At 32.8% G+C, this 19,682-nt stretch overlaps 1 protein-coding gene across 1 annotated transcript; it reads left to right on the top strand.

Annotated features, from left to right (window-relative positions):
- The first annotated feature begins 6,566 nt into the window (after positions 1-6,566).
- On the top strand, positions 6,567-18,760 carry LOC125061507. Its single transcript, XM_047666984.1, has 10 exons — positions 6,567-6,746; positions 7,341-7,431; positions 8,283-8,342; positions 9,339-9,470; positions 10,979-11,123; positions 11,725-11,874; positions 12,840-13,068; positions 16,882-17,076; positions 17,935-18,033; positions 18,643-18,760. The coding sequence occupies exons 1-10, from the start codon at positions 6,658-6,660 to the stop codon at positions 18,758-18,760; spliced, it is 1,308 nt and encodes a 435-aa protein (XP_047522940.1). The 5' UTR covers positions 6,567-6,657.
- The last annotated feature ends 922 nt before the right edge of the window (positions 18,761-19,682 follow it).

Raw genomic sequence — 19,682 nt, forward strand, 5'->3', positions numbered from 1 at the left:
AGAAAACAATGACAAGCGTTGCCTAGCAACAGTTTAATTGGAGGCAAAATATATAACTTTTTTCATATTCTACATTTCATTAATTTATTTATTTCACTTGATTGCTTGTAAACACAATATTTGGACAAAAAGTTATCTATACAAACACAGATTGTTATATGTATAAGAATATATAAAAATTACAAATTTTTTTCATCAAACGTAATTGTAAATTCTTATAAATGTAATGAAATAACGTTTGTGTTTTATCTTCGAGGTTAATATAATAAAAATTACTTGCGTCTACTTGTATATGAAATTTTAGAATGAAAACAAATATAATATGCCCCATTTTATATTATATAGCGTTTAAAGGACAAAATCGCGGAAAAACATTTGAAGAAGAAAAAAGTGGTAATTCATCAAGAAAATCCACCATGTCACAAATCAATGAAAACGATGGCAAAATTCCATGAATTGAGTTTCGAACTGCTTCCGCATCCACCGTATTCTCTAGATTTGGCCCCAGCAACTTTATCCTGTACTCAGACCTCAAGAATGCTGGACATTTTACATGAAGAGGTAATCGCCGAAACTGAAGCCTATTTTAAGGCTAAAGTCAAATCGTACTATAAAATGGTATCGAAAAAGTGTATGACCGCTATAATCGTTGCATCGCTCTCGAAGAAATATTGAAGAATCAAATTAAATTCTATAAAAATAAGATTTTTTCTATGTTAGCCTTTAATATTTTCAGCCTTCCTGTTATTGAAATTTACGATGTAGTTACCGTAATTTGCATACGAAATCACTATCAATTGGACTTTGGCATATTTTCTAGATATAATTTTTAAGACTGGCCTGGCCTTACTTTGTTTCGAAACAGGTTTTCTTCATAGAACAGGGGGCAACCGGGCAGAAGGCTCATCTGATATTAAGGACCTATCTGGTCGCCAAACTCCAAAAAAGTACGTTGTTTCTTTCCATTTTTCATCATCGTTTCTTGAACAATGCGAATGGAAAAAATATATGGTGGAGTTGAGTAGTTTATGTATCCATTTTAAAAGATCGATACACGATATAAATAACTTCGTGCGATAGAAAAAAAATCCAAACATAGTAAATTTTTGACACTTTGAATTCATTTTATGACGAAAATGTATGTAGAACTTGATTTTGAAATTTACACGATATATTTTATCGCAAGCCAAGTAATCCATTTAAGAAAAAAAATTATAAAAGTGCATTAATTTAATGTTGTACACAACTAATTGTTATTACGGGCCGGCGCGCCTCAGTACTCCAGCTCTCCACTGCGCCCTGCAGTCCACCCCGAGACACTGACACAGCAATTCGTGCTGGGATAGGGCCTTAAGTGATACCGCGGCTCATTCACCTATCGTCGCTACCGAACTTTTAAGAATTGTTGAATTGTTACATAAAAAAACACTTAATTCTAACACATAAATAAAACTTAATCTAATGCATCATATGACCCGTTTTTGGTAATCAGCGTGTCCTGTGACACGTAGGCCTCTTCCAGCTGTTTCCATTCTTTTCTGTTATTAGCTCTTCTTGTCCAAGTTGTGCCTCCTATTATCTTAATATCGTCTGCCCATCTCTTGCTCGGTCTTCCTCTTTTCCTTTTTCCATCACGTGGTTGCCATTCTGTAATTATTTTTGTCTATTTCAACCTGCTATCTCTCGTCATGTGCCCAGTCCAGCGCCATGTCAACTGCCTTATTTTCTTTATAATGTCTTCTACTTTGGTCGTTGATCTGATCTCTTCTGCTCTTTTTCGATGTCTCAGTGTTACACCCACCATGCTTCTTTCCATTCCTCTTTGGCATGTTCCCAACTTTAGAAGATGTTTCTGAGATAAAGCCCAAGTCTCGCAGCCGTATGTAACACATGGTAGGATACATAGATTGAACACCTTTTTCTTAGCTACTATTGGGAAGTCTTTACTTTTAAGTACTTCCTTGAGTGACCAAAATCTCTTCCAGGCGCTAGACACTCTTCTTTCTATCTCAAGATCCATTTGGTCATGAAATGATATTATTTGCCACAAGTGATCTACATATTCGATAGCATCTCCTCCTATTTGTATCATAATAGTTTCTCTATTTGTCATTATTTTCGTTTTAGATTTGTTCATAGAAAGCCCAACTATCTTGCTTGCTTCTGTCAGCTGTTGCAGCTCTTTTCTTGACGGACCCTAAATTCAATTGCTTCAGAAATACTTCAGTGGGCAGCTGGGTCCACATAGTGTTGATATACACAAGCTTGAATATATATATAAATTTTTTTTTTATAAAGACAATTCACACCAATTGACCTAGTCTCATGCTAAGCTGGTGAAGCTTGTGTTATGGGTACTAGGCAACGGATAGACATACATATTATAGATAGATAAACATATAAATACATATTTAAACTTCTTACTACTCTTCTTATTACTCTTCTTAAGGTCTTGGGTCTAACCTAACCTAACCTAAGCACAACACCAAATGCTCATCACATCGATGTCCGTCTCAGCCGGGGATCGAACCCGGGACCAATGGATTCGCAGTCAGGGGTACTACCACTAGACCAATGAGACGTCAAAAGTATCACTGTTTGATATCACCTTTTTTACGATGCCTACATTACCCTTATCCATTCCGCGAAAAAGACCTAGAATCTAGAAACCTTAACTTTATAAGGCGCTAGATTGAATCGCATTGAGGTGACATGGAAATGATTTCAATCGGGCGCTGACTCAGCATAAAATACGCCTCCAATTGACATCTTTCCATTTGAAAGCCAAGAAAATATCATTGAGCTTAATTCTATAGACTGCAAGCGAAATCTTAGCGGGAAAATGAGTTTCGAAATGGATTCCATTACGTCCATGTTTGAATAAAGATTAAATATTGTTATACTTTGATGAATTATTACAGATTAAACATTTAGATGCGAGAAAGCATTTCACATTATTATTTATATAAATAATTTAGGTTTAGGAATAACTTTATTTCTCATAAGAATTGCATACATAGGTAATTCACTTACTGAGAAACAATATTTAAAACTAAGATTAATACACACATTGTTACAAACTTTTTAGGTCTGGGCCTCAGATTTTTGTATGTTTCATAATCATTTGTCAATCTAATAAACAAGTAGGTGTATCAGCCTTCTGTGCCTGACACACGTCGACTTTTTGGGTCTAAGGCAATCCGGTTTCCTCACGATATTTTCCTTCACCGTTCGAGCGAATGTTAAATGAGCACATAGAAAGCAATTCTATTAGTGTACCCGGGGCTCAAACCTATGACTTTAGGGATGAGAGTCGCATGCTGAAGTCTGGCACACAATAGTGTGTATAGACACTTTATAATTTATAAACTTTTTAAAGCACTTTGGTGGATGGTGGAAAGAGTTGAATGGAAATTACTTTTCTCTTTTATTCGTGAGGAATAGGATAAGTGCAAGCATCAGCCCCTGAGGTTGTTATTGTACATCTATCGATATTCACAAGTAGAAAAAAAGGGTGCGTGTACTTATGTACGCGCGTAGTTTTTGATTGCATGCAAATAATTAATTACAATAAAATAATCAATTACTGGAAAAGGAGTTATTCTGGTCAATAAAGTTCAGTTTACATTTGAAAAATTAAATAAATAAATATTTATTATTATTCTCTTACATTAAGTGTAACATAAATTCTATTAGTATTCGAATGTTGTTTTTATATACATATATATATTTTTTGTAAAATGTATTTTTTGTTCATTACCATTTTCAGCCTAAATTAGGAATTATTTTTCACTTTTTAGTTTGATGTGCTTTAAAAGCGTGTTTTATAGTTTTTTTAAACTATATTTATGTTCCACTTTTTAGTCCTAGCAGCAATACGTGTTGTCTCAATTTAATCGTATTGCTTTGTGGACTTAAAAAAAAATTCATAGTTTTTTCAAGATAAACCTATGAAATTATTATATTGTCGCTGATTCTTTATAAGTGTACAAAGTTTGAATTAAATCTGTCCGTTTAAAGTGGGTCAAAATCGAGTCCGAAGGAGTCGGTTACATACATACATACATACATACAGGTGAAGCTAATATAAAGCGTGTAAAAAAGTTTAAAATAAATAACACTGTTGCGTCATTATAGTTAGGCAAAGATAAAAATAAACTTTATGAATGAAATGTCGCATAATTTGTTATTCGTCATACTGACACTGCTTCTTCTGTAAATAGTGTCTATTATACTGACGTCTCGTCATTAACTCTCTCAGTAAGCTGGGTGACATAATGTCTTCGCAAATCCTCGGACTTGCAAGTTTGATTAGACTTCGTACTCGTAAATGTTTACGATCTCTAGATTTATCCTTGATTTTATAACTTACCTACTAACATTTAAACGAAACATTACACTGTTGCTACGATATTTCAAAAAATATTAAATGCTAACGTAAAATACATTGAGCGTTTTGTATGCTTTCTTTTGTCCCATTATTTATGTGTTGTACATATTATGTAGTTGCACTTTTTGCGCTCAACTTATTTTAAAAAAAAGTGTCACTGTGGTTACCTATTTGATTATTTTGTACTTTGATACTATATTTGGACTGTAATTCTTGCAACGAAGTGTAAATCTTTTTATATATATAATTCTTCTGTGAGTGTGTATGTCACTGAACTTCTCTCAAACGACTGGACCGATTTTGATGAAATTTTTTGTGTGTGTTCAAGGGGATCTGGGAATGGTTTAGATACACAAATCAGCCCGCCAGATGGCGCTGCAGTCGGTACTTTCATACTTTGCTTTACTAATTGCTTGAAATATCATGCAGGACACCGTCTGTCGGGTCCACTAGTAAATAAATATAATTCATAAATCCCACAACACATGGACACCTATCCATAGATGAATTTTGTCATAACCTATTTGACATGTTTTTATTTTTAAAAAAAAACGTAGCAGTGTTTACTTTTTATAGCAAAAAGTCCAGTCAATTAACAAGTGACCTGTTTGCAAATTTATCGGTGCTTTGGTTTGAAGTTATGTAGACATGGTCGAGCGGTCACTAAGCACGACTCACTGAATAGTTCCCTCGATAACTCGTTCGTCAAAAATGTTTGAAGCCTAAATGTCATAGTTATATATGCTTGTGAATTTTGGGTATAATATTGGCGCTACATGATATGTTTAAAAGCAAGTCAATCTGACGGCAAACGTATCAATCTGACGTTGTCAAATCTACGCTGTTTGGAGTAACAGATTTACTTCCGTTTCCGTATTTTTTAAATTTCGGGTAGGTATAATATTGGCGCTATTTACTTCTGTTTTCTTCTTGTTAATTGCGTTTATATAAAAAAAATCAAACCGGCATGAAGTTAAAACTATTGCCATAAAAATTAATCTATTTTCAAGGCATGCTCTGATGACATAGACAAGTTGTCAAATATATTGAAAGATTTGTCTATGTCAAAACACGGAACGAAAATATGTACATGCCAAAATATTCTGAAATTTACAGAGAAACGAACCCAATGATCCAAGTGGATTTCAATCTTCAGCCCTGCGATTCTGTAACTCAAACTTCGAAAAGTGAGTTACAGAATCGCAGGGCAGATAACGAAATTTTTGATTTTCAACAGTCAAATTAGCTTCAATTGACGAATAAAACAAATACCGGAGGAATAATTTGTCGTTTGCCTAACAATGCATGGTTTTGATCGAATGAATGTCATTATTAGTAATTTAATAGTTGTTAGTTAGTTTGTTTTCCTGGTAAAAATAGGTTTAGGTTCAGTAACTGAATACAAAGTATATATAATATATATCTAATAGCAAAACGTTGTATGTAACGCGATTTAATCCGATAAAAACTGTTTTGTACGTGCCCTTGCCCGAGTTTCTAGATCGGCGAATGAACTCGTTATGAACTCATCTTCGGATGAACGGAGCTCACGGACCACTGACCGCTTTCAAAGGGCGATATGGTCTGTGATTATTAATAATTTTATTATAGATGCCATTTAGATTCATATTATAAATAAATTTTTATGTAATACGTTATCGTTAGTTATTTCTGTGATGAGTTTGACAAACGCTGGCGTATAATATATGTAAAATATTTATATGATTTTATTTTCGCGCGTAAAGGCTGTGATACAATTATTTGCGGTTTTAATATTGTTTCATGGTCCATGGATATGTCCAATTTGAGGATTTTAAAACAGGCCCAACCATTTTCTCCACGAAAATTTTGCCTAGGTTCGTAGAGTAAGGGATTCAAAATCTAAAAAAGCCCGAACCATGAATCCATATGTCAAAATACAATTTGTGTTTGACATGGACACAGAGACTGAATTATAGGTAAAGTAAATAATGTAGGTAATTTATTTGCGTTTATGACAGTTAATTTTAAACCGAAGATAACTTCATTAGTTTGTTTTGACTACGTAATTACATTCTTAGAATGTTAATCGAATATCGAAACCGCTATAATCGAATTAAAGAAAAATGTTGCCATTTTATCCTAATTTATTTTACTCTATAGTTTGACATTTTACTTCAAAAATCAACACTGACATTAATATGTAGGTTGTTAAAAAATTTACCTCTTTTTATTTTACATATTTTTTACAAAAGTTTTATATTTTACGTTTTTTATATATTTACACAATGGATGATGAAGATGAGGTTTCCAAGAGTCTATACGAAAGTGGACATTGGGTGTGGAATGAAGAGGCAGAGGAATTAGAATTTATTAGGTCAGTTTATAGAGTCTGTTGGCCTTCTGGCTAAACAATTGTTAACTGCGAGGTCCTACGTTTGAATTATGGCTACGCACTAAAGCACTTTTATTTTTATGAGTAATAGTCACTTGTTTCATGAATGGAAACAACATGTGGTATTATATATGTCACCGAAAAATTGTAAATACCGTTAGATTGTAATCTATCTCGCGAGATTGTGAACTGTCGAAAGATTGTGAACCTCAACGCACAATTACACATTACTTACAATTTAACGTATTATTTAAATATTATTTTGTTTACATTCGACAACAATCAAATATGCATTAGATATATTGGGCTGGTACAACCCACTAAATCTAAAAAAAAAAACCTAATTGCGCTGCAGCCCTTGATCTGTTGTTTTTTTTTTTAATTTCTTTTTTATAGGTAACTAGTCGACCGGGCGTCAAATAGAACAGGACGAAAACATAATTAGTTTATCGAGAAATAGTTAACAAACTCTTCACAATGTATTGCTCATTTGTTTGTTTAGAATTACTAAACAGGGAATTGTTAAAATATATAAAATGAATTTGATATCTAAATTAATCAATGGTTTTTTTACAGCGATTTGAGGTTGGTAGAAGAAAGCTTAGAACTGTTACCGACTTCTGTAGCCAATGTGGAATTCAAAGATGACATCGATTTATTGGAACAGGTTTTGTATGGTTTAAGTCAAAACAGAACACGTCTTTAGCCCAGAATAGATAAAAATAGTCTTTGACGTAACCACCGCAAGTATATTAGAAATAAAGGATTAGAATTTTAAGCTATTGCATAGATTTTATCGCGGGCTTTGAGCGCGGCGACCGAATCAAGAAATTCCGTAACGAAAAACCTAACACACGATGACGTAATATAGGTGCGGCAAATACGCATTAGAGTGGGACAGACTATAGCGTTTTAGTCTGAGTCTGGTAGAGTGGTAGATTGAAATAATATCAAAGAAAAACAAATACTGCATAAATAAAAAATAAATAAATAATTATAACTGCATAAGTTGATAAAAAATGCTACGCAATAGCTTTACCGCGGCAGTGCCCGAGTGCGACATGTTTTTTTTAAATACATTTTCTAGCTAATTCCCCGACTATGTTGTCATCCTTTGTAATAAACATACGTATATGTACTTCGTAAGTAAATGTTATGGGTAGACCATATGATTAAGCATAACCTATTTTTTTTAACAACTTTTTGTATAACATTTACAGAAAACTCCAGAAATATGCCTCTCAACCCAATAGGTTGAACATTATTTCTATGTCTGTTTATGTCTCTGATACTATTATTCCTATAGCTTATTCAGTGTTATACCTGTCATATCCATACATTGGACAGTCGATCACATGTAACACCGTCTCTTCAGCTGTATTGCTTCAAGGACAGGCAGCACTTTGTCTAACCCCGAACCCAGGAGTACAATTATTACAACGGGATGCACAATAATTTGTCGTATATACAATGCTTTTGTGAATAAGAATGAAATAAGCTAATGATATATTTTTTCAGCAAAAATTCCGAAAATATCTACAAAGAAAAACAGAAGAAATCGATTTCGTTACGCTTCAGGTGTGTGTTATCTAGAAATCTAGAAATACAAAATAGTTAATGCCAACAATTTATTTTTCGGATAGCTCTATATTAATCTTTCGATTTTATTCAGCACACTGTGCACGTCCGCCAATTCAAAAGACATAAAGTCAAGTAAGTCATTAATTGGTATGCTTTATGCTGTTCTGTTGCGTGTCAAAGTCAAAACTGACATTTGCCGTTTGTGACTGACAGCACTATAATACTAACAAATTTAGGCCAATCAATGCATTTTTGACATAATTGTCAGTCCTTTATACGAAATTGTAATGTCTTTATATTCTGAGCAAATACTTTTGTTCGGATTAATACCTGCAGCTGAGTTTCAACATCGGACGTCGAGGCAGAATACGAAATTCCACCCGTATCACCTCGACGTCCGCCGTTCCAGGAACCAGCTGCCCACTGAAGTATTTCCGAACCAATTCGACTTAGGGTCCTTCAAGAAAAGAGCGTACCAATTCTTAAAAGGCCGGCAACGCACTCGCGAGCCCTCTGGCATTGAGTGTTCATGGGAGGCGGTATCACTTAACATCAGGTGAGCCTTCTGCACGTTTGCCCCCTGTTCTATAAAAAAAAACTTACATTGTTTACGTTGAGATTAGAAGTTATTATTATTCAAAAACCAAACGAACCGCTTTAGTGACGTTAAAACCTTTTTTTAGGTCTGGGCCTAGAATTCTGTTTCATGATCATTTGTCTATCTAATACGCAATGTGATACTCCTGTGCCTGCAAGCGTGTTTCCTCACGATGTTTTCCTTCACCGTTCGAGCGAATGTTAAATTGACAGAAACTCCATTGCTGCACGGATACGACTAAAAGGATGAGAGTCGCACGCTGAATCCACTAGGCCAGCACTATTCATATATTCAATAAAAAATTTGTAGCTACTTTCACCCGGTAGTGAAATAAAAGTATTATTATAATTTATACCATAGTATAGTTATTTGACGATATTATCAATTAATTTAAGGATGTGAAAGACGTTGTACTATTCACTGCACCACTAGCAGTAATGTCTTCATCCCTGATTAAAATACTGCATCATTGCACAACGGAACGATTCTTGAGGGCATTGACCTTATACACCCAGTACTATTTACAGGTAAGTCGGATTCTAACTAAATTAGGCACTTATCTATCTCGCAAGCAAATTTAAGGCTATTGGTAGTAGATTCAGAAACCAAACTTACCTGTATGAAAAAAATGATGCGTGTACTTATGTACGCGCGTAAGAAGTTATACTTCTTTGGCATTATTAAAAATGATTTTTGATTGCATGCAAATAATTAATTACAATTAAATAATCAAAGACTGGAAAAGGAGTCATTACAGTCAATAAAGTTCAGTTTACATTTGAAAAATTAAATAATTAAATATTTATTAATATTATATTTTTTATATTAATAAGTATTGATTTAAATATTCAATTTAAATCACTTCTGATTATAATTCAGACCCACATATAAAATTCGCACTTTTATAATGAAAACAAAATGAAAGCACGTGCTTTAAATGTAGAAACTCAAAGCATGTGGATAAATATTATAAATACAAATACACAGTGAACAGAGGCGGCGTGCGTGCCAACATCGCCACTAACTTCATTCTATTAATTTTGTGTCACGGTGCGCGCGCATCGTAAAATTTCACTCTCATCAATTTTACGCGCCTAAAGAAGTATAACATCAAAAAATTTATAAAAAATTGTGTTAAATTTAATGTTGCCAGTTAGGTGAATTCAAGTCTCAGCACGAGTTCTCATATCTGTCAAATAGAATTTTTATGGGTGTCTGATCTGTTCAGACTTAATTTTTAAACTGTGTTACTTTTTAATATCTATAATAAATATATTTTTAGATTTATACAGTGCCACATACTTTTCTTGGCCGGTAAGAGCGTCGCTGTCATGGATATTATTATTGCCAGTAAATAAAAATTAACCATTATAAGGGACTAATTTTAAGTCATGCTAACTTAATAATTGAAATGTCTTAATAAAACATCTAGTAAATACAGTTTTAGGTTTCAATAAATGTGACACAAACTTAGTAACAACTTATATGGTTTTGTTACCTGTACTATTAATATAATATCTTTTAATATACCTATCAGAACCGTTCGATAATTAAAACTTTGCCATTGTAATTAATAATGCAAAGAATAAAAATAAATACATTTTAGTTGGATTTTTATTAGATGTTAGTTGAAAGTAAAATTTATTGAGAGCACGTTGTATTTTTTTTTTACGGCTCTGTGCATTAGCCAGCGTAAAGTATAGGATTTTTTATAATTCGTACTTGTCTTTAGCAATTCAACCGTGTCCTCCATGTACGGTTTAGGCACTCGCCCGGTACCGCACAACCCTCCCAAAGGCCGAGAACAAATTTAAATTAAATTAAAACTTGCCCTCGAACCGGGAATCGAACCCGGTACCCCTCACCTAGCTGCCACTTAATAAGACCGCTAGGCTATGAGGCCCCTAAACACGTTGTATTTGAGAGCTAACTGACAATGTCAGTTTGACATTTCAAAATGGCCACCGTAGTACAAATTTTACCCGCCGGCGAAAAGTATGTGGCACTACACATTTATAGAATAACTTCGAACCAGATTTCAGATGAAATGAGTCATCGTACGTTGGAATTAGAAACGAAAATTCGGACTGAGAACAGCGATAAAATCGAAATGAAATACCGGAAAGACTTAGAAGATTTACGGCTTTTAGTCGCAAAGGAATATTGCATCATTATTTTAGGTACGCTCTTACGATATTTAGCAATTGAGCCATGAGCTTGTCTAGAGGTTACCATTTTCGCTTGCTCATATATTGCTTCTTATTTTCGTTACGATTGTCTTTTGTTATATTATATCGAAAATCAGCATTTATTTATTAAAGGTTACCTCATACATAATTCTATATCTAGAGCAGCCTTGCGATTCTGTAACTCACTTTTCGAACTCACACAGCGGTTTTCACAGCGCGGTCGCTGATAAACAATAAACTACAAGCTCCCACCTATTCAGAATGCTAAATCATAAAATGACTGTTTCACGACTGATTTGAGAGCGACCGCCGATGCGAAAACCGCTGTGTGAGTTCGAAAAGTGAGTTTCAGAATCGCAGGGCTGCAAAAGCGATTACGATTGTTTCACTATTTAAACAATTACGACGTTTGACGAGTGTCTAGAACGTAATAATTTGGTAATAACTCTTTCGCGGAAATATTATGTACTTGGTGAAACGATATTCTATTGCCGGGGCAAGCGATATTGTATTGTATTTTTCGAAGTTATTATTATTTGCCCCTAATCTATTTGTATTATCTTCGATCTAGGAAACTGAATTATGTTTTAAGGTGAAGGAAGCCTAGCGAAGTACCACCACATGGGCGTGGCTAAAACAGGTTCACTGTCAAAAAAGGATGCAGTCTTATTTGAGACACTTGTAAGGTTTTCTATACAAATAGTCTGGATCGCCCTCGGGAGGGTTTGCTACAATCAAATTGGTATTAAGATTGGTACTATACAAATAAAGCAATGCTGGCCTAGTAGCTTCAGCGTGCGACTCTCATCCCTGAAGTCGTAGGTTCGATCCCCAGCTGTGCACCAAAGACTTTCTATGTGCGCATTAAACATTCGCTCGAACGGTGAAAGAAAACATCGCGAGGAAACACGCTTGCCATAGGTAGACCCAAAAGTCGACGGTGTGTGTCAGGCACAGAAGGCTGATCCCCTACTTGCCTATTAGATTGACAAATGATCATGAAACAGATACAGATATGTGAGGCTACAACCTTAAAAAGGTTGTAGCGCCACTGATTTATTATATTTTTTACTAAACAATTATAATAAAACTAAAGTTTGGAACAAAAATACTCAGTTCAAATGCGACTGGGCAACTGGACTTAAAATGAAAAGTTATTTGTATGTTGTACAGTCCAAATCATAAGCAGTGGCTTGTGTACGCTACACTGAATTCACGCTACGACTGATATCAAAATCAAGGCTGGAGAATCAAGGCAGGTGAAACCGCTGCCAACATCAAATAAAAGCCTAGTAGCTTCAGCGTGCGACTTATCCCTGAAGTCTTAGATTCGATACCCGGCTGTGCACCAATGAACTTAATTTCTATGTGCATTTAACATTCGCTCGAACGGTGAAGGAAAACATCGTGTGGAAACCGGCTTGCCTTAGACCCAAAAACCCGACGTGCGTCAGGCACAGGAGGCTGATCATCTTCATAAAACAGATACAGAAGGCTCAGCCGTAAAAATGTCGTAGCGCCACTGATTTTTTTCTTTGAACGTACCTATATAAGTTCCGAATATGACAATAAAGATTCGTGTTGTTTTGATACAAAACCGAAAAGAATAGTTCCATTAGTATATTTTATTAATAATTCGATTAACATGTCTTTCATTCAATTATTAATTACTACATTCCTGCATTTATAATTAATTAATTTTTACAGAGGTGGAGATACATCGCCTATTCAAGTCGGAAATATTTAATTCAACGGAACATAAACTTAATATTAATTATTACAAACACATTAATGAGAGAGAACGATGCGTTTTACTTGGTCATTGTGTGAATCAAGGTCAAAAATTGACGACACGGTCGCCATTACAGAACGAGGTGTTTTGTCCACGTTATATCGATTTCCGGCAATTTGGAATTGGAACTATGAAATATCCTGGGTAAGTTAAGGCTTGGAAGTCCCGTTTAACAATTATTCGGGCAGTAGGCACAAACAAAGTTCAAAGTTTTTTTTTTACTTTTCTTGCTCTATGTTCCATAGTATGTTTATTGAAATAAATATTGTATCTTAAGTTTACAGCCCTAAGCGTTCCTGCTGCCGTGCGATTCTGTTAATCCGTGAGTTCACCTCGCACTAACAACGCTCCCTTCGTCACTCACGTCATTTTTGGAATCTCATGGTATTCTGTTAAGCAATTTCACGTTACGATTTGAGCGCGACCGAGACGCGAAGTAGAACTATTGAATTAAATGATATTTAAAAAAAATCGTTTATTAGTCTAGTCGACAAGTTGAAAATGGAACAAAATAGAGATACTACTCTTAAAATTATGTGCGATAGCTCATTGGATCCGGAATGACGTCTAGAAAAATGTGCTAAAAGCGTGTAGTAGCACATAAAAAATTGCAAAAGTTATAGACCATTAAAGATGAAAAAATAATAGCATTTAGTTTTTTGCCAATATTTAATAAACTATTAATATTTAAGAAATTTCAAATAAAGATTCTGAAAGAGGAGGAAATTTCTAATAAAAAACTCCTGACTCCCAGAACTCTATCTCCATTATTTATAATGTTAATTTAACGCTGAAAATAGGTCTGCGGTTGACATTTTTTGGATTCGCGCGTGGCGTCAAAAGCGACTACGGCACATTAATTAATTTATTTAAAGTATTGAATATTTTTTTTTAAATTTGAAAAAATTATGGTGTGTTCTGAACACTATAATTAATTTATTCCCGTTGAAAATTTTACTTAAAGTTAATTTTTCAACAAGTTAAATAATTGTTAACTAACGAAATTTTCTCGAACGACCGTCTTAATTGTAAGTGAAAAAAAATGTTTAAATAATGGTCGTAAAAATATTTCGCTTCGTAGAGCCTTTCTTACATACATACTTAACAAGATCGTGTCATAAAAGTTAAAAAAATATTTATACTTTGTTTATAACAATTTTTTTACTTAAACAAAAACTTAAAAATCCATGTAATGATGTTAAAAAAAATTTTTTTTTTCTAAATCATCATATAATCGTTTTTTTATTAATACAAGATATTTATTGATTTGCAAAAAAAAAATTCCCGCCATTTGTTGATAAATTTTTTTTAAACAAATTGATTAAATCAATATTTTTTAAATAAAATTTAACACAACTTTATTACATAAAAAATTGTATGATTTTTAAAAAAAAAATTTTTCCTTAATTTTTAATTTTTAATTGTTTATAATCGTTTTTTTTTTAATTTTCTATGGTTTAAATAATTAGTTAAGAAATTTTTTTTTCCTAAAAATCATAATAGACAGTCTTCTATAAAGTAACAGAAAAAATTTTTTTTTTAATCAACAATTCTATTGTTTATTAACTTACCAATTTGTTATAAACAAATATTCAACTTTTGTTAATTTTTTTTCTAAAATTTCTAAAATTAACAAAAACAACCATATATAACAAAGTATATAAAAAAATTTTTTAATTTTAAATAAAAGTAATATTCATGATAATCAAAAAATTTACAAAAAAAAATTTTCTATACTTTGTTAAATTTTTTTTTTTAAATATTGATTTAATCAATTTGTTTAAAAAAAATTTATCAACAAATGGCGGGAATTTTTTTTTTGCAAATCAATAAGTATCTTGTATTAATAAAAAAACGATTATATGATGATTTAGAAAAAAAAAAATTTTTTTAACATCATTACATGGATTTTTAAGTTTTTGTTTAAGTAAAAAAATTGTTATAAACAAAGTATAAATATTTTTTTAACTTTTATGGCACGATCTTGTTAAGTATGTATGTAAGAAAGGCTCTACGAAGCGAAATATTTTTACGACCATTATTTAAACATTTTTTTTCACTTACAATTAAGACGGTCGTTCGAGAAAATTTCGTTAGTTAACAATTATTTAACTTGTTGAAAAATTAACTTTAAGTAAAATTTTCAACGGGAATAAATTAATTATAGTGTTCAGAACACACCATAATTTTTTCAAATTTAAAAAAAAAATATTCAATACCTTAAATAAATTAATTAATGTGCCGTAGTCGCTTTTGACGCCACGCGCGAATCCTAAAAATGTCAACCGCAGACCTATTTTCAGCGTTAAATTAACATTATAAATAATGGAGATAGAGTTCTGGGAGTCAGGAGTTTTTTATTAGAAATTTCCTCCTCTTTCAGAATCTTTATTTGAAATTTCTTAAATATTAATAGTTTATTAAATATTGGCAAAAAACTAAATGCCATTATTTTTTCATCTTTAATGGTCTATAACTTTTGCAATTTTTTATGTGCTAATACACGCTTTTAGCACATTTTTCTAGACGTCATTCCGGATCCAATGAGCTATCGCACATAATTTTAAGAGTAGTATCTCTATTTTGTTCCATTTTCAACTTGTCGACTAGACTATATATAGAAAGTTCAGTAGATGACTGGTTTGTTGCACATCCCCAGACGTATTCTTCGTCGTTAAGATTCGCAAGGTCCTTGTTGTTGCGCCTGTATTATTTCAAAATTAATGAACATCAAATCAAATCAATAATTTATTCATTTAGGTAGGACAATGTATACTTATTAACGTCAAAAAGAAAAATATATTAAGTGCTAAATGCTTCTAATTTTACATTAACTGCCAGTTCTCAGAAGAGAACTGGCAATAACCTCTCCGCTACTCTTTATAATCGCCAAGTTTTTTGTTTTACACAATGTTTGTAAATGCAACCATTATACCATGTTCCAAATTTAAGAAAGAAAGAATAAAGAAACATATTCATTATTTATGTAAAGCAAAATACCCAAAAAGAAATACACATAGACATCAATTATATGTATTAGAACATATTATAAGCAAGCTAGATAGGGAAAAAATAAACAAGCAACCACGAAATAAAAACAATAATAACAAAAAAAATATAATAATAATTAAAACTTCAAGGAAAACCTCGTATGAGTATTAAAGTTAAAAAAACTTATTTAAAATAACTAGATCAATGAAGTCACGTCGGAGTTTATATAGTGAGTAAAAATGTAAATAAAAAGTTAATACAGCAGTCAGTCTAGCATAAGTATTTTACATTAGCTTTTTATTCAAACGTCACGCTGAAAATTAATGTTAAAAGTTCGTAATTATTATTAAACTATACGTTACGTCAAACTATAAGTTACACTCAAGAATTCGTCAAACAAGTTGCAATTGAAATTTTTAGTAGGCATAAAATATCTTTAATAAATGAATACTGAATATCCTGATTTTAATAAGTCCTAATTACTTAAATGGCGTCGTGTTTCGTTCGTGTCGGTGGAATTTAATCGAATCATCGTTCTGATTGAAAGTGGAAATGAATTTGCATACAGGAATTTATAAAATTGGCGCTTTATTAATTATTCATTGTTATCCTTTGTGTCCAACAATGCACGGACATTTATATTTTGTGACGTATTTCGTATCTAATCAAATACATAAACACGTTTAAAACGATCTCGCCATTGATAACGTTTGCGCGGCAACATTGACAGTTGACACTTGGCATTATGATGGACAGCTGCGCGCGCATTGTTTGCAAAAGGTGCGCAATCAGAATATTATGTTCACAGGGCATTGTAAGTGTAAAATAGGTACAGATTAAATTTGTTTTTGAGTAGTTATATATAGAGTAATTGGACTTAAAAATTTACGATTTACAGAAAGAACATTCAAGAATGGTTGTTAAGCATGTGTGCACAATACATTTAATGACCATTTATGATTTCAGATTAAGCAACCGTCTTCGTCTTCTTGAAATATATTTGACGCAACCAGAACAAAATTTCGCAGAGTTGCGACTTTCCATCGGTATTTTAGGATTACCGAGATCAAAGTTTGATATAATGTTGCGAGAAATAAAATCAACTTTAGCCTCGGCAGCAAGTTCTAGCTCCGGCGTTTCCCGTAACTCTATAGCTCACAGGTATGAAATTATTTAATTGAAATTAAATTTAAAAATCAGTTTTCTGTACTGATACAAAATAAATTTAATTTCGTATCTTTGCTTGCACTATGTTTAAAAATTCTGGCTGTTAAATGCAAACTGTTAATTATAAATGTAAACTGACTTTGACAAGATCTAATATGTTACTGTCACCCAAAACTCGATGTGTTATGTTAATGATACCTTGTGCCCAGTTGGCACAAATAAAAGCCATTAAAAAAAAAAAAAAAAAAAAATGTTAATGATGCTAGAACAGATTCTTCAGTAAAAGGGTGGGAGCGCGATTTATTAATCAAATAAAAATATATAAATAAAAATAGCTACATCAAATCTATATCTATATATAAAAATGAAACCCGTTTTCCGTTGTCACGACATCACATGAAAACGGCTCGACCGATTTGTCTGATTTTTTTTTGTTGTGTTTGTAATTGTCAGAAGGTTCTTATAAAATAAAAAAATTAAAAAAATGCGCGGAAAATTAGAAAATTCAAGAATACTTAACCACCATACAATTCGAACTTTTTGGTGTAACCTTATGGCGTTTGACATAACACAACATTGACAGAATGCGTGCTGCAAATATCGTCAGAGGATGTAAGAAAAATGAATATCGTTCAAATTAAATGCTTCGATCGGAGTTATTATATTGATAATATAATAATATGCGAGCCAGAAAAACAAACAATGAATGTATAACATAAAGCATTAGAATAATAAACACTTTGTTTCTGAAATATTTTTTAATTCATTATACCAATTTGAAATCAATATTCATAGTTAAGACAGGACAACGTCTGTCGGGTCCGCTAGTAGTTTATAAAATTGTAATTAAAGGGCATCAAGACAATCAAGAACTTCACGGAAAAGTATTGGCTCCGTCCGTCCCGAAAAATTATATCCGGATATACATCTTCCTGAACAGACTGAAATTACGTGAGTTACAGCACTCTCCGTGACTCATGACCCTTGGTTCATATAAAGCAGTTAGATTGAGGTTATGCGTCTTTTGTTTTAACACTTCGTTCTATAATCTATAGTAACGCTCAAATTGATTGTCTCTTGGTAACCAATATAAGGAATAATACAACAAATATTGTAAGTGTATGAAGTACAAAATTATATTATAGGTCAAAATAATTGTTTCTCCGCATTTAAACCACTTCTATCTAACGCATTGATGTCAGCCTTGCGATTCTGTAACTCACTCTTCGAACTCTCACAGCGGTTTTCGCAACGGCGGTCGCGCTCAAATCATTCGTGAAGCAGTCATTTTACGATTTGGCATTCTGATAAGGAGGGAGCTTGTAGTTTATTGTTTCGATAAGTGAGTTACAGAATCGCAAGGCTGACCTAAGATTTTTGTGATACTTATTGATATACTTGCGTACTTGTACTCGTATATATTTTAACACTTCGTTCTAAAAGCTATTAAGACATATATAATTATGACACTATCGCTATAAATAATTAATTAAATTAGAACCAGTAATTACAAATAAATATATGGTATATGTGTTTTAATCAATCTATATTTACCAACAGTATGGAATACGACACGTTTCCGGAAGGAGAAAAACCTCATGTAGTGTGCCACAAATTTCAACGTGCGAAATGGTTGAGGTTTGCCGCAACACGTAGAAAGAATAAACATAAAAAATGAGACGAGTTTTATTTTATTCCAACCTAGTCTTAGAGCAGTGTTGGCCTAGTGGCTCCAACGTGCGAATTACCCTGAGGTCGTTCGATCCCCGGCTGTGCACCAATGGACTTTCTTTCTATGTGCGCATTTAAGATTCGCTCGAGAAGGAAAACATCGTGAGGAAATCGGATTGCCGTAGACACAAAAAGTTCGACAACGTGCATCAAGTACAGAAGACTGATTGACAATTATATTGAAAAATTATCATGAAACAGATAAAAAAATCTGAGGCCCAGACCTAATAAAAAAAGGGTGTACTTATGTACGCGCGTAAGAAGTTATACTTCTTTGGCATTATTAAAAATAGTTTTTGATTGCATGCAAAAAATTAATTACAATTAAATGATCGAAGACTGGAAAAGGAGTCATTATAGTCAATAAAGTTCAGTTTACATTTGAAAAATTAAATAAATAAATATTTATTATTATTCTCTTACATTAAGTGTAACATAAATTCTATTATTATTCGAATGTTGCTTTTAAATTATGTCCAATGCCGTAGCATCTTCCGTGGGCAATTTCATTCTGTTAATTTTGTGTCACGGTGCGCGCGCATCGTAAAATTTCACTCTCATCAATTTTTCATAACGCGCCTAAAGAAGTATAACTTCAAAAATGAACCTACGTCGTTAGGGTTGAGAGTTGCACGCTTTAGCCACCAATGATCGTCTGCGTTGAAAGGCCGGCAACGCAGTTGCCAGAAGGCAATGTGAGTGTCCATGGGCATAATTGATAACTTAACATCAGGTGAGCTTATTGCCCGTTTGACTCCTATTACATTTAAAAAAAACTTACGTTCACGTCATTCATTGTTATTCAATAAAATAATATATAAAATATATATTTATTACTGTATTTAAGTATATTAGAGAAATAAAGTGAA

The sequence above is a fragment of the Pieris napi genome, chromosome 23 (genome assembly GCF_905475465.1).
Source record: "Pieris napi chromosome 23, ilPieNapi1.2, whole genome shotgun sequence".
NCBI classification, from domain to species: Eukaryota; Metazoa; Arthropoda; class Insecta; order Lepidoptera; family Pieridae; genus Pieris; species Pieris napi.